General features: G+C 35.3%; 1 protein-coding gene across 1 annotated transcript in view; it reads left to right on the forward strand.

Annotated features, from left to right (window-relative positions):
* ATG5 (autophagy related 5) overlaps window positions 1-13,956 on the forward strand; it is a 113,972-nt gene extending 100,016 nt beyond the window's left edge. The window contains exon 8 of the mRNA XM_065888715.1: window positions 13,185-13,956. Within this exon, the coding sequence (XP_065744787.1) occupies window positions 13,185-13,321 (137 nt within the window). The 3' untranslated portion in view covers window positions 13,322-13,956. The remainder of the gene's footprint in view (window positions 1-13,184) is intronic.
* Window positions 13,957-14,481: the final 525 nt, after the last annotated feature.

Below are 14,481 nucleotides of genomic sequence, written 5' to 3' on the forward strand. Positions count from 1 at the left end.
AAATGTCTTATGTAAATCCTTTTCTCATTTTTTTCATGGATTATATGTCATATAATCCATGAGTTTTGAGAGTTATTTATATATTCTTTATACAAGTACTTTACCAGACATGGTTTGTAATTATTTTCTTCTAGTCTGAGACTTACCTTTTCATTTTTTTGGAAGAGTAAAAAATATTTTATTTTGATGAAGTCCTATTTATCAAGGTTTTTAATACATGTGTTCAGTTAAATAATCAAATATTTTTTCTAGTAGACAATACACTTGTATAGTTCCAAAATCTGAAAGTTTATAAAGGAATTTAGTGAAAAGTCTCTATCTCAACTCGTATACATAAAATCCTGACTCAGTTCCCCTCTCCAGAGACAACCAGTGTTGCCATTTTCCTGTAAATCCTCACAGAGATAGTTAAGTAAACTTTTTAGTTTTGAACTCAAGTTATAGAAATTTGGACTGGGATATTCCCAGTAATTTTAGGAATAATCTTATTTTTCCAATTCATTTGATCCATGCTATAAGGGTTTTCTGTGTGTTTTTAAAATCTATTTAATGTCTATTTTGCTACATTCTTGAAGATTCGGGAATATAGACTAGTTTTTCCATTTGAAGTATAATTAAGAGATTGATCATTTTTATTGCTGTCAGAGACAGGACCCACAGGCTGCCCCCACTGCAAGCATTGGCCTTCAGTTATTCATTTCTCTGCACTGTATTTTTCTTTCTTTTTGAGTACTTTGCAGTATTTTAAAGAACATCGAAAAATGCTTTTATTAATTAAGAGTAAATTGAAATTTAAGCTAAAGCTTAATGTTGAAATGGCTACCTGATTGTACTTTTCTTAGATGTTTTTTGACAATCTTCTTTCCAGAACACTGTCATATAAAATGTACTTCTTTATAACATCCTTGACTATTGAGTGAGAACATCACAATAAGACTCAAAACCTTAATAAAACTGTTCTACTATAAGGCGCTAGCCCCCCAACTGGCAGCACAGTTATCAACAAATCCACAGAATGATGAGACAAAACCTTAGTGGAGGGAGAGCAGGAAGAAATTGGTTGGATGTTAGTTTTGTATTTGACATCTTTAAAGAATCATATAACTGTTGAACCTTAGAGTTATTTTGGTTCAGTCTCTTAGTTTTTTTTTTTTGTTGTTGTTGTTTTGTGGTACGCGGGCCTCTCACTGTTGTGGCCTCTCCCGTTGTGGAGCACAGGCTCCGGACGCACAGGCTCAGTGGCCATGGCTCACGGGCCCAGCCGCTCCACGGCATGTGGGATCTTCCCAGACCGGGGCACGAACCCGTGTCCCCTGCATCGGCAGGCGGACTCTCAACCACGGCGCCACCAGGGAAGCCCCAGTCTCTTAGTTTTTTAGATGATTTGCTAAAGGTCTCTTAGCTGCTTAATTGTAGAACTAGGTTTAGAACTCAAGTCTCATCCCCTGGTCCATTGGTTTTTCCACTTTACTATGCTACCATTTATTTTCATTTTCACCTTTTCAATCTTTTCACTTTTTTGTTTACTTTAAAATAACATTCTGAAATGTTTGCTTTTTCCTAACTCAATTTATTCTATGATTTGTGTTTAGTACCTAATCTGGCCTGCACGCAAGACCTACACTTTTCTTTCAGTGTTCTGTGGCGTGATATTAGGGACTTGAGCTGCTGTTGTTACTGTAGTGTTCCTGTGTATAATTCTGGCTACTCTTCTTGTTGATTTTATGAAAGTGCTGTCTATGACATTCTGACATGTAAATGATAAGCAGTCACGTGGTTTGAGCTGACACATTTGTCAGAATGCACCTTAGTGCTTTTTTGCCATTCCTACACCCAGATCACAGTACATATACAAAGTTACTGTGGTCCTGCACAAGAATGGCGCACACATTTGTGAGGCTTTTTTATTCCTTTAAAGATTCTTTATTCTCTCCTAAATTTTTTTAGAACATTTTTAAAATATTTATTTATTTTTGGCTATGTTAGGTCTTTGCTGCTGCATGCGGGTTTTCTCTGGTTGTGGCGAGTGAGGGCTACTCTTCGTCGTGGTGCACGGGCTTCTCATTGCGGTGGCTTGTTGTGGAGCATGGGCTCTAGGCGCATGGGCTTCAGTAGTTGTGGCTCACAGGCTCAGTAGTTGTGGCTCGTGGGCTCTAGAGCGCAGGCTGAGTAGTTGTGGCGCACGGGCTTAGTTGCTCCGTGGTATGTGGGATCTTCCCAGACCAGGGCTCAAACCCGTATCCCCTGTGTTGTCAGGCGGATTCTTAACTACTGCACCACCAGGGAAGCCCTCTCCTAAATTTTTAACCTGCACTACCTGCCCATCCATTCCTAAATAATACACAAGGTGACTCCCCTTGTTTTTTGGGTCCTTTCTAAAGGGAGGGCAGTGAGGTAGCCACTCACAGCATTAATCCACTAACCTGCCTCTTAGGCAGATATCTTTTTGTGACAGACTTCTTCCCACCCAAACTGTCACATGCTTGTATCCATCAGGGAACATACACATACCATACACATACTTCATTGAAATGATGTAAATAGTACGTATACTTTTGAGGTACTCTTGACGGTACATTTCATACCAGGAGGAGGCCACATTTCTAATACCAGTATCTTATCTTTGGAAAAACTTTTATTTGCCTCTTCTTTTTGTCACCTCATTGGAAAATAACTGTCAGTCATTTCAGGATCTATGGGGAGTATTCAAAACATCAAGTCACTCTTTCAGTAAAAAACATTACTGTCTCGTTCAGTACACCTGTGATATTGTCCGTAGTGAAGCATTTTGAAACACCTGCACCCAACTTAAGTTGAAAGTGAAAGACTTTAAGATTGGGTGTGTATGGATAAGAACTAGCTGTCATCACATGATTACAGGAGAAAGTGCTTCATAAAAGTTATGTGGCACCATTGTCTACTATTCCTTACAACAAGTGATTCATGCATGAAGGAATTCTGCCTTATTTCATCATATGAAGGTAGAATGTACTAATATGCATGAAGACGTGCTTTAGGTCATTATTCTTATAACTAATGATGAGCTGCTTTATGTGTTTCTTTTTTTGTTTTGTAAGTGACTAGATAAGTTAGCCAAGGTAACAGGAAGTAACCAAAGGTGAACTCAGGTAAATTTTTTCTGTGGTGTCAGCAGTAGTTAAAATGACTCAGAGAGCTAAGCTTCTGTAGCAGGCTTGAAGTGAAATTTCTTTCTTTGCCCATTAGAAACAACATACAAAAATTTTTAAAAACTAAAAATCATAGCTTTTATTCTTTTACTTTGGAGAATACAAAAATCTTATAAGCTTTGCCCAATCATGTTTCATTGCTTAGTTTTCTAATGTAATGTATAAAAACCTAGTAAGTTAGGGTTATAAAAATAATAATGTCCATTCTCACTTTTTTTTTTTTTGGCGGTACGCGGGCCTCTCACCGCTGCGGCCTCTCCCGTTGTGGAGCACAGGCTCCGGACGTGCAGGGCCAGCGGCCATGGCTCACGGGCCCAGCCGCTCCGCGGCACGTGGGATCTTCCCGGACCGGGGCACGAACCCGCGTCCCCTGCATCGGCAGGTGGACTCCCAACCACTGCACCACCAGGGAAGCCCCATTCTCACTCTTATAAGTTTATTTCAAAGTTCCGGTTGATCAGTCCTCTGTAACAGTTGGGCTCTTATAATCCTGAATTTATATTTGGTATTGTACAAATGGAGTGTGTGTATAGGGAAAGGCTTACATTCAGTGGCAAATTAGTCAGGGTTGCCTGCATCTCTCTTACCAGCAAGTACAGTCTTCTTGCTGCTTGCCTTTTTCCATTTCTGCCCTGCTTCCTGGGATTTTATTTACTCTTTGAGCCCCTTCCCAACTACCATTTAACTTTTGGGTTCCATTTGATGTTGTAGCTTTCATTATTCGTCAGTTTCTTCACATCATACTGTCTTCTGACACTGGGGTTACTAAGGTGTCCCTGCTTTTAAGAAACTTTAGTCCAGTTGGAGTGGACAGAAAGATGCACAGATGTGATATGTGTAGGAATGGAGATATGCAAAAGATAGTAGGAAGATTTATTGTCTTATCCATTCCAGAGTAGGCAGTAAAGACTGAGCTAAGTCTTAAAAGATGAGCAGAAATTAGTGGCAAAGGAGGGACCAGGTCACAGTGTCCCACTGTAGTAGAATCCTTCACTAGTTAGCCAGGGGCTGGTTGCTCAGGGGTAATGTCTAGTCTGAAATGGTGACCTAAAATGTCCCTACTCTATTTCCTGAAAGACTAGCTTTATTTTTCTACTTTTCTCCCATAAATGTGGACAAGATTTTCAATGAGGTCAGATGTGGGGGGAAAGTATTGAGGAACTAAGTGACTAAAATTGATCTTTTATTTGCTTAGTACAAATCTTTTTATTTGTACAAGTCTTTTATTGTACACATCTTTTATTTGTGCTAATGTTTTTGTACAGATCTTTTATTTGTGCTAATCTTTTTTAGTACAAATCTTATTTGTACTAATCTTTTATTAGTACAAATCTTTTATTTGTCAGTATATTAGAATATAATTTTAACAGCTGAGGCTAGGGAGTCATAATATCCCATTTAGGTAGTCTAACTTGAAAATTATACTGCTTTATTTTTGACATGCTTTATGAGAAACCACAGAATAGTTTCTATAAAAAGTAAGGAAAGATGGGGCATTCACATTTTTTTCTCCTTAGCCCCATAGCATATGATTAGATTGTTTTATAAAGTGAATCAGCTGTTTGTTGTAACAGCTTTTTTCAGACATAAAGCAATTAGAGAAAAGAAACATCTATACCGCAAAAAAAAAAAAAAAAGAAGAAACATGTAAATCTCACATTATTCTTCCAAGGTGGATCCTTCAATTTGAAGTTTGAACTTCAAATTGGCACTTTTGTCAGCATGGTGACACTGACCCCCAAAGAGGTGGCATTTCAATTTGCCAGTTCATGCCACAGAAACATGAAACCTTCAAACCCCAAACTTCATCAGAATGAGGGTTTAGGAGTAAGAATAATAATCATTTTACAGTTTCAGTAATTCTTTTTTCACTCATTTAAAATTTGTTTTCATTCTAGTATCCTTTTGTACCTTCATGCAAAGGTATGATTGATTGATTTAGAAGATCATTTAGTAGTTGCTTTTTTTTTGATGGTTCTTACTCAATAAAATAAGGGTGTTACCTGCTACGCACCTGATAGGATGGTTGGAGGGTTTAAATGAACAAAAGATTTGTTTAAGTGAGATTTCATAATCTAATATTTTTCACAGTTTTACAATTAACATTTTTTGGTTTTGTTAGTATTTTTTCACAAATAACCGTACTCATAAGAAATTTACCAAGTGGAGTTAGCAAGAACCAGTTTTATTTTTTCCTGTTGTCATTTGTTGATAATCCTACTCTGCAGAGATAAGTACGTGTTGATATTCAGCCTCTGCACCGAAGATAGAGATGTAGGATGAGCTCTAAATGTAAACTGATGTTGGAACCGCTTATACCTCAGGTTATGGCAAGAGTTCCATGCTACTGAGTTTTTAACTTTTTTCAGAAGTTACCTTCTGGATGTGATTAGGAATGCTCTGGTAAGACATAAGTAAGCTTATCTCCATAGTTCCTGCAGCCAGCTGGACTAGCATATACTCGTTAAAATATGTTAAAAAGGAAAAATCTTAAGGCAAGAGGTCCGGAAGTGTTGCTGCTAGTGAAAGCTTTTCATTGAAGACTATAAGCAACAAATCACATATTTATTTGAAGTTTCAGCTATTCACAAATAACCCTGGAAGGCCCATTTGTAACTCCACTGAGGTACTGTGAGCCTGCCATGTGGGACTGGGTCATTGGACTACAGTCTTATCCTAACACTCTCTATTATTCATTGTTTTCTCTCTCTGGGTGTAAAAGAAATGATACAGTGTCATTCACAGTGGTAATACAAGAAGTTCTTCAAATGTAGCCCTCATCAACAAAGATCTACTATATTCAAGTCTGGACAGAAGTAACTTATGAGGCTTATTTTAAACTTGGTAATTATAATATATTTTCATAAATGTATCATTATGTCATCAAATCTAAACTGAATCGAACTCTTCGCCTTGTTTGTTTGATTCTTCCTCCATCTCTGTGCTTTGTCCCAACACATGGGTAACATGGACTAATTTTGGTGGTACAGAATCTGTTAATGACTTAACCCATTGACATATGTCTTTTCTAAAATGAAAGGAATAATAAACTGATTATTTTCATTATTCTCCGTTAGTGAAGATGGGATTACTGGGCCTGTCAGGAGATGCCTCTGATTTCCTTTATCTAGATCCCAAGAAGTTAAATGAATTAACTTGACTCTTTGAAAAGTGGGAACAGATCTTACACAATTAATATTTCATCTTTAGCACTAGAAAACAATTCCCTTAACAAAATAATAACACATGCAGGCAGTTAAAAGCAAGTCATCTCTTCGTTAAAACAAGTCCTGTGAGACCTTAATCTGACCATATATAAACAGTGTAATTACTGCCTGTATTTTAAATAAAACAATTAGTTTTGAACTATTCTGTAACTCATAATTGACAAATATTAACGGGCCCTATTACACCCAACTAGAATTACTGGATCATTTTATAAAATTAGTTCAAAAACATTTGAACCTATATTTTCAAAGTTTTATTTTTGGGGGCGGGAGGTTTCTTGAAGTGAAGAAGTTTTAATTTCTAACTTGTACCACACTTTTATCTTATCAGGAGGCATTTAATCAGTTTATGTAAATGGTCTCACAGTCACTTAATACAATGTTCTTTTTATAATTATAGCTAATTTGGGCGGTTAAGTTTAAATTTTGGTTTATTACCTCCTCATTAAGAAATATAAAGATTATAAGCAAGTCAGTGAAAGAATTAACATAGACATGTTTTGAAAAATCTTATACAAAATGTTAAGAGTCAAGGCTTTGGTAATATTTTGGACAGAAATAATAAAAATATATATAAAGATAAAATTTACGCATGGGAAAAAATATTCGGTATATAGTAACTGTGATATTCTATGTTCATTAAAACCTATACTACTAAATGAGCATAGATCCGGAAGAAGTTAATGTAGGTATTTTTAAATAGGTTTGTATTTCTCTGATAAACAGCACTCTCCTTCTGTTTGTGATCATAGGATAAAAGCTCTGTAAGCTTGTATATGTTCATTTTTACTGCTACATCATGTAGTATGCTCTTAAGATTGAGATCTCATTCCCCAGGAAGCATTTCTGTCTAAGATTAATTGCCCTTTTAAAATCAGCGTTTGATGTATTCCTTTGGCTATATCCTGGCTTGGTTTAACCCTCTTTGACCTGACCTCACTGACTATTATCGCTGAAGCTGAGTCAAAATCCTTCAGCATGATGTATGCACTTCAGATTTCAGCCTGTGGTTTTTCATGTCGATGGACTCAATTAGTTGGCGTTTTACTAATGAACATATCAGAAGTTAAAGAATTTGTCAGGGCAACATTGTTCAGAATAGTGACAGTAAAAATGTTTATCTCTGTTTTTCAGAAGTATCAAATAGTTTTCAGAAGTTTTACCTTCAGCATCACACATTCCAAGATAGCAAATCAAGGCATTTTCTGCTGAACTATGTAAAATATAAATGTGAAGCCACAAATCTAAACACAGTGGTTACAACCTTTGGCCTTAGATTTCTATTATTCCATATCCACAAGCGTGAACTAAAAAAACAAGTTACTAATCTGAAATGTTCTGATTAAAAGCACTTTCCCTTAAAGATATATCATCCATTTCTCTAGCTTCCTTTAAATTCAAAGAAGTTTCACATATTTAGTTACACGTATTAATAGTAAGAGTGAAACTCATGCATCTCTCTAGAATCTCAAGTAACCTGTTTTTAAAGACATTTAGGTCATATTCCTTGTTAATAATTGGCTTAAAAATAATGGCTAAAATGCAGATTGGGATGGGGAAGGCTGTGAGCCATTGCTAATAGAAATCTCTAAAAAGCAGATTCATCACATACTCTTAAGTTCTCAAATAATGATATACTTTAAAATGTATAACAAAGATTTTTGAAGTTTTTTTCCCCCCTACTTGAGTTTTTCATCTTTAAAATAAAATAAGAACCATACCTAAAGTCTATTAAGTAACATCACCATAGTACAATAGGGCTCATTTGACTTATCCAGGATGTGCTCTGTTGAATATACATATTTAGAGCAGTACTAGATTTATCCAGAGGCTTTACAGTGCTTAATGACTTTTTAAAAATGTCATTCATTTTGTTGTTTGCATAATGATAGCCTTTGGGTTTTTTTGTTCTCATCTCTCTCGTTTGTTCTTCTTAACACATTCATAAAATCCTTGTGCCACACTGCATAATAATGGGTCTGAGTAATGCAGTGTATGCTAACATGAGGCCAAATTCTCACACCCTTTGCATGCCAGTCACTTAATTAAATCCACAGTTTTTATATACGTTTTGGTATATCACTCACTTTATTGAATGCCTACTATGTCCAAGCCCTGTGCTGGGCTCTGTGCTGAGTGCTTTATTTGGATATCCCATTTGATCCTCTCTGAAACCCTGGAGGTTAGAATTCTTTACCTACACTGTAGGAGGAGGAAACTGGGACTCAAAAGGTTAAGTGATTTGCCTAAGAATTAAAAGCTAGTGTATTATGCTGGTTTAAACTCAAATAGTTCGCTGTCTTTGCATAAAAGACTCATGTACTAGAACTGGAAGACTTGTTACCAATCCTCTGTTTTAGACCAGTGCTTTACAAACTGACCCATGGTGTTGAATCACAAACTGCCATGGATCGTAAGTCAGCAAGCAGCAGGACTTGGGAGACAGGCTTCAATCCCACATCAACCAAAGCTGCCCCACCTTCACTTGTGTTATATATTGTGGTTCTGCATAAGATTTTGTTTGAAGAAAAATTCTATACCCATATTATTATACGATTTATTTAAGGGAACATTTTAAAAAAGACTTTACCCCAGAGATTGATTCAGGTCTGGAGAGGTTATATATTTTTTAAAATCTTCCAAATGATTCTGATGGTCAGCCAGATTTGCAAACCATAGATCTAGACAGACATCTTCACTTTATATATAAGGAAAGAGATGAGTTCTGCCTAGAGTCCTTCATTGTCAGAATTGGAATTCAAGTTGCCTCCCTCCCAATTTGTGTCTTTTTTTAAAGACAAGTCATTAATGACTTGTTGACTAATATGAATTTTCTTTCTTTTCTTTTGTTTCTATATGTAATTCTTACTCTTTTAATCATACAGCCAAAATCTGTCTAAATATATTTTTCTTAAAATGTCACACAGCTCTAAAATGCTCACTTTAAAGTAGATGCTAGAATTGTTTGTTTTTATTAGGGTATTGGTGATAATAAAACATTATATGATGTGTTTACATTTTTATCTTTCATAATACTGAGGCTTATAAGTAAGATGAATATAAGAAATGAAATTTTATTATGATATCCTCTGTATTGATTTATGATCTCTTTAGATTTAACATCTAACTCTTAAAGTGAATTTAATTGCTACTCAAAGAAAATGCTTGTCTCTGATATTTTTTTCTGTCCTTTTCCTTAATTCACAAACTCAAAGTATTTATGAATGATTGTCCTTATATTTACAAGATGAATTAAAAGAGTTGTTTTTTTAAATTGCTATGTGGACATTCTACAAAATAATGACATGTATTCTTCAAAATTGTCGAGGTTAAGAAAGACAAGGAAAGGCTAAAAACTGTCCAAGTTAAAGGAGAGTATAGAGACCTGAAAATTAAATGCAGTGTTTGGTTCCTGGACTGAATCTTAGACTGGAGAAAAAAATAATTAGGGTAGTTAATAACATTTGAAATGATTACATAATAGTATAATATCAATGTTAATGTTTTTTATTTTGATAACTGTACTATGGTTATATAAAAGAATATTTTTATTAGAAAGTATATACTGAAATATTTAAAGGTAAAGGACTCTGTTTCTAATTTACTCTCAAATGATTCAGAAAGTAGTTATATATATACACAGAATGATAAAGCAAATGGGGTAAAAATGTAAACAGTTGATGACTCTGGGTGAAGAGGAATTCCTTGTGCTATTCTTGCAACTTTTCTCTAAGTTTGAAATTATATCCAAATCAAAAGTTACCCCCAAAAGTGCCCTGTATGTGAAAATTTCATATAGAATGAGTTCACTCGATAACTGTCTCAAACGTTTGCCTACTTTAAAGCATCAGACTAACGTTTTTAAAAATCTGAGTGGGTGGGATGTGGAGTAACATATTTCTCCTGAGTCATTTACTTTGTAGTGACATATTTCTTATTCCCAAGTATTAAATTCTAGATTCCCATTTTGAAACACAAAGATATATTTACCAAAAACACGATTTACTTTAGTAGCAGTATCATCAAGTGTTTCCTTTCTGTTAGGGGAAAAAAATCTGCTAAATTTTTACTATATAGTCTTGTTAGCTTTGATATTGCCAAAATGTCCAGTCATGCTTTGTTGTTATTTGTGGTAGCATCAGTTTTGGTGATGGCATATATACTTCTTGGCTTATTTGGAAACATTTTGACTTTCTGTTGTTTCAATAACCAAAACAGTCTTTATCAGTAGAGCTCTTCTACATAGTAGTGGTAGTCATTAGAAACTATTTTCAAAACATTAATTTTGATAGTGTGTTTTACCAGCAGCAAAATGATCCAAGCTCTGAAAACACTTATTGTCAGGTACCACGCTAGGCACTGAGGATACAGTGATAAATAAGAGAGAAGTATTATTTAAGAGTTTCAAGGAAACTGCTGTCCCATTGTAAGAATCCTTCTGATGAGAGTTACGTCATCAGAGAAAGTCAGAAAACCAAAAAGATAAATATACACAGGTGAAATATTTGGACAGATGTAAGCAGTGACCAAATTATATATTTAAAATCTTAAACTGTTGTGTTGAGGGATATGACATCACTTGCTTAGTTGTCTGTGCTTAGCGACACGTTTATGTTCCAGATTAAAAGTGGCCCCAGGTTAAACCAGAGAATCAGGGCTGCCTATTCAGGTTTCTGATAACGTGATTTATTGGGTTTGTTTTACAAAGTGTTTGAATTGTGCTTATGTTCTCCAGCTTCTGCTGTACAGTTCTTAAACTGTCCTCTTGTGTAACAGGGTTATAGCCTTTTGCCTTTCAGACACACCATGCGTCAGTGTGCCACATTTACATGCTGCTTCAGGCAGAGTATTTTGGATATTCAGCTCTATTTCGTAGTATCCAAAGGTGACACTGCTTAAGGAAGAACTTTACAGATAAGGAACTTTGACTCTTACACCACTGCTCTTTAATTTTTTTTTTGACTCAGTGCTAAGTAGGAGGAAGATTCTGAGACTATTAAGGTATTTCAAAGAAATATACAAGAATATAAAGAGAACTACAGCGGAAATGTTTTTAAATATTCTAAGAAAGATTTAATACAGTGAAACCTTGGCAGTCTAGAACTTACAAAGTATGAATCATTCCAGATAGCTGAGGGCTTATCCATTTGAATATCAACATTTAAAAATCTTCTCAAAGTACTAATACTGTGCTTTCTATAGTATTCTGTATATAGCTTAATCTTTTAGTTATAAATGATTCACATCATTATGGAAACCAATCATTGTATTAATACTGTGATCACAACTGTGTAAAAAGTATGTATAGATGCAACAAAGATTGGTGGACGAATCAAAACAATGAGAGAATTTTTTTAAGTTAGTAGTATTATAAGGTGATATCTTTTTCCAAAATTGTTTTAAGCTATGACACAGTGTTTCAGGGTTTTTTGGAGACATTTATTTGGTTATCTTTGGGGTTGATAATATGTTCGTTAGGTCTTTATTTTTGGCATTCTTTTAGCAATTCTCTAGTGTTTTTGTGTCCTCTCATTGTCAATCTGTTGACTGTCACTGCCCAGGACTGTGCTGCCTCTAATAGGGAGTTTAAATATTTCTTTAAAAGGGTCTCTTGTTTCAGGTGCCAGCCAAGCCATTATCACCATACATCATCAGCCCATTTTGCCTAGACATTTGAGCACTAGGGATGCAAAAGTCATTTTGAACAGAGCAGAAAGGAAAAATAGGGTATTTCCTTCTCATACAGTTCCATGAATTCCCTGTTTCCTTGCTGTCTTCTGTGTCCAGGAAGCTGAGAGATTTAGACGTTGTAGATTGAAAAGACTAAAAGAGACAAACCAAGAATTGTGCTAAAGGAGTGATACAAAGTTTCTTGAAGGTTCTTTGTTTTGTTTTATTTTGTTTTCTGTTTTTAGAAAAAGAGTTTGGTTTTACTTTCTTTGTTTTTCTGTAGCAACCAAGCATGCTTCCGTTTTCTTTAAAGATCGTCAGTATATCATACAAAAATCATAAAAGGCACAAAACTAATCTTAAATTTAATTTGTAATAAAATTTGAACTTCAGAGAAGAGCGTGAATTTCAGCAACGTTTTAATTAGCGAATGGGTGTTAACAAAAATCAATCAAGTTTCAGTACTCTGAAACAGAAATCCCTGAGTCAGACTCCCAGTTCCTTCTCATTAAAACTTTAACTCTTCTTCTAATAGTCCCTAAAATTTTCTCATACATATATGAACAGCTTTATTGAAAATTAACTTACAGCTCCCATCTGTTTTATTAAACATCTTCCTAAACACTGCTCTTATTCTTGATGACTTCTAGACACCTTTCTGTTTTGTATGTTTTAAATATGTATTGACCTACTTCACCCACCTGTCATTTTTAATAGCTGTATAGTACAGTTTTTAATGTGTAACTAAAATAAATTTTGGTCAGTGGGTACAATGGGCTGTTTTCTCCACTGTGGTTTCATTAACGTCAATCTTAGGTAAGCACAGTAATTAAGAAAGAATGAATACTTTCACATATAGCAACAGAATTTTTATCAGAATTCATTGTAACCCTCAGGTTTCTGTTTTGGGTGATACATATTGCAACATTTGAACTTTCTCCATGTCCACATTTCCTGCTCAGGAAACAGACCAGGTTTTTAACCTGTTAAAGCAGTAAAATCCATTTAATTCACTGAGGATTCTCAAAGGCAACAGATTATTTTTTCTTCAACTGTTTTGACTCTTATCGATTATTGTTGGATTTCTTTCTTGGAATAGATGGGGGAAAAAAGAATCAAGTGATGATTCATGGAATTGAACCAATGTTGGAAACACCTTTGCAGTGGCTGAGTGAACATCTGAGCTACCCAGATAATTTTCTTCATATTAGTATCATCCCGCAACCAACAGATTGAAGGATCAACCATTTGCTTAAACGGAATCACCGTTAAACAGGATTTACCAGAGCATGTCACCTTTCTGCTTCAATCAGGTTTGGTGGAGGCAGCCTGACCAGAAACACTGCTACAAGCCAAACAGGAAAAAGATTCCATGTCAGATAAGGGCACTTGGGCTGGTCTTACTTTGCATCACCACTGCTTTCCTCCGCTGCCGTCATTAAACCTCAGCTGCGACATGAAAGGCTTTACAGGACCACTGCAAGTCTTCTGTTTTCTTGTAAAATATAATGAAGCTGAAGCCTTTGGCCTAAGAAGAAAATGGAAATATGTGCCACTCAATTTGTATTTCTGATTAACAAATAAACAGGGGTATTTCCTAAGGTGACCATGGTTGAACTTTAGCTCGAGGGAGTGGAAACATTGGTTTAATTTTCAAGAGCATTAGACTTAAGAAAGTAAAAGAGAAATTCTGTTATCAATAACTTTCAGTAATTTTTTGTAAAAGATCAAATTACAGTAAACCCATCTTTCCTTAATGAAAATTTCCTATGTTTACAGTCTGTCTATTGGTATGCAATCTTGTAACTTTGATAATGAACAGTGAGAGATTTTTAAATAAAGCCTCTAAATATGTTTTGTCATTTAATAACATACAATTTTGTCATTTTTCCAGTACTTTCTGACTCACATACATTAGATCACTGTTTTTACTCTGTGTGTTACCTTTCAGTCTGGTCATCATTGGCATGGAATGGGTGTAGGGCATAGGATAACTTGTCTCAGGAGCTGTCATAGAATTTCTTGCTGCCGATTTTTAAATCTGTGTTATTTACACTAAAAGTATAAATAATGTTGCCATTTATCATTGCTGTTTTATCACTGTAAATCTGTCAAATCATAGTATCTTAAGCATCTGTATAATTTTACATTTTTTTTGGAAAAACCCATTCCTTTTCAAGCTAGTGTTTTTCATTGGCCTCAGGTCTAATGTTTCACGGTGGTCCCTGGTAGCCAGTCTTTGAAGTTTAAAGATTACCGATCTCCAGACTGCAATAGCTTTTCCTTAACTTTACCAAAAATATTCAGAGGTTACTAGAGTTCTTATTCAAATACGGAAATTTTTGCTGCTCTTTATTACCACGCTGCTGGGATTCTACCAGCTGGACGTGCTTGTG

The sequence above is a fragment of the Phocoena phocoena genome, chromosome 12 (genome assembly GCF_963924675.1).
Source record: "Phocoena phocoena chromosome 12, mPhoPho1.1, whole genome shotgun sequence".
NCBI lineage: Eukaryota > Metazoa > Chordata > Mammalia > Artiodactyla > Phocoenidae > Phocoena > Phocoena phocoena.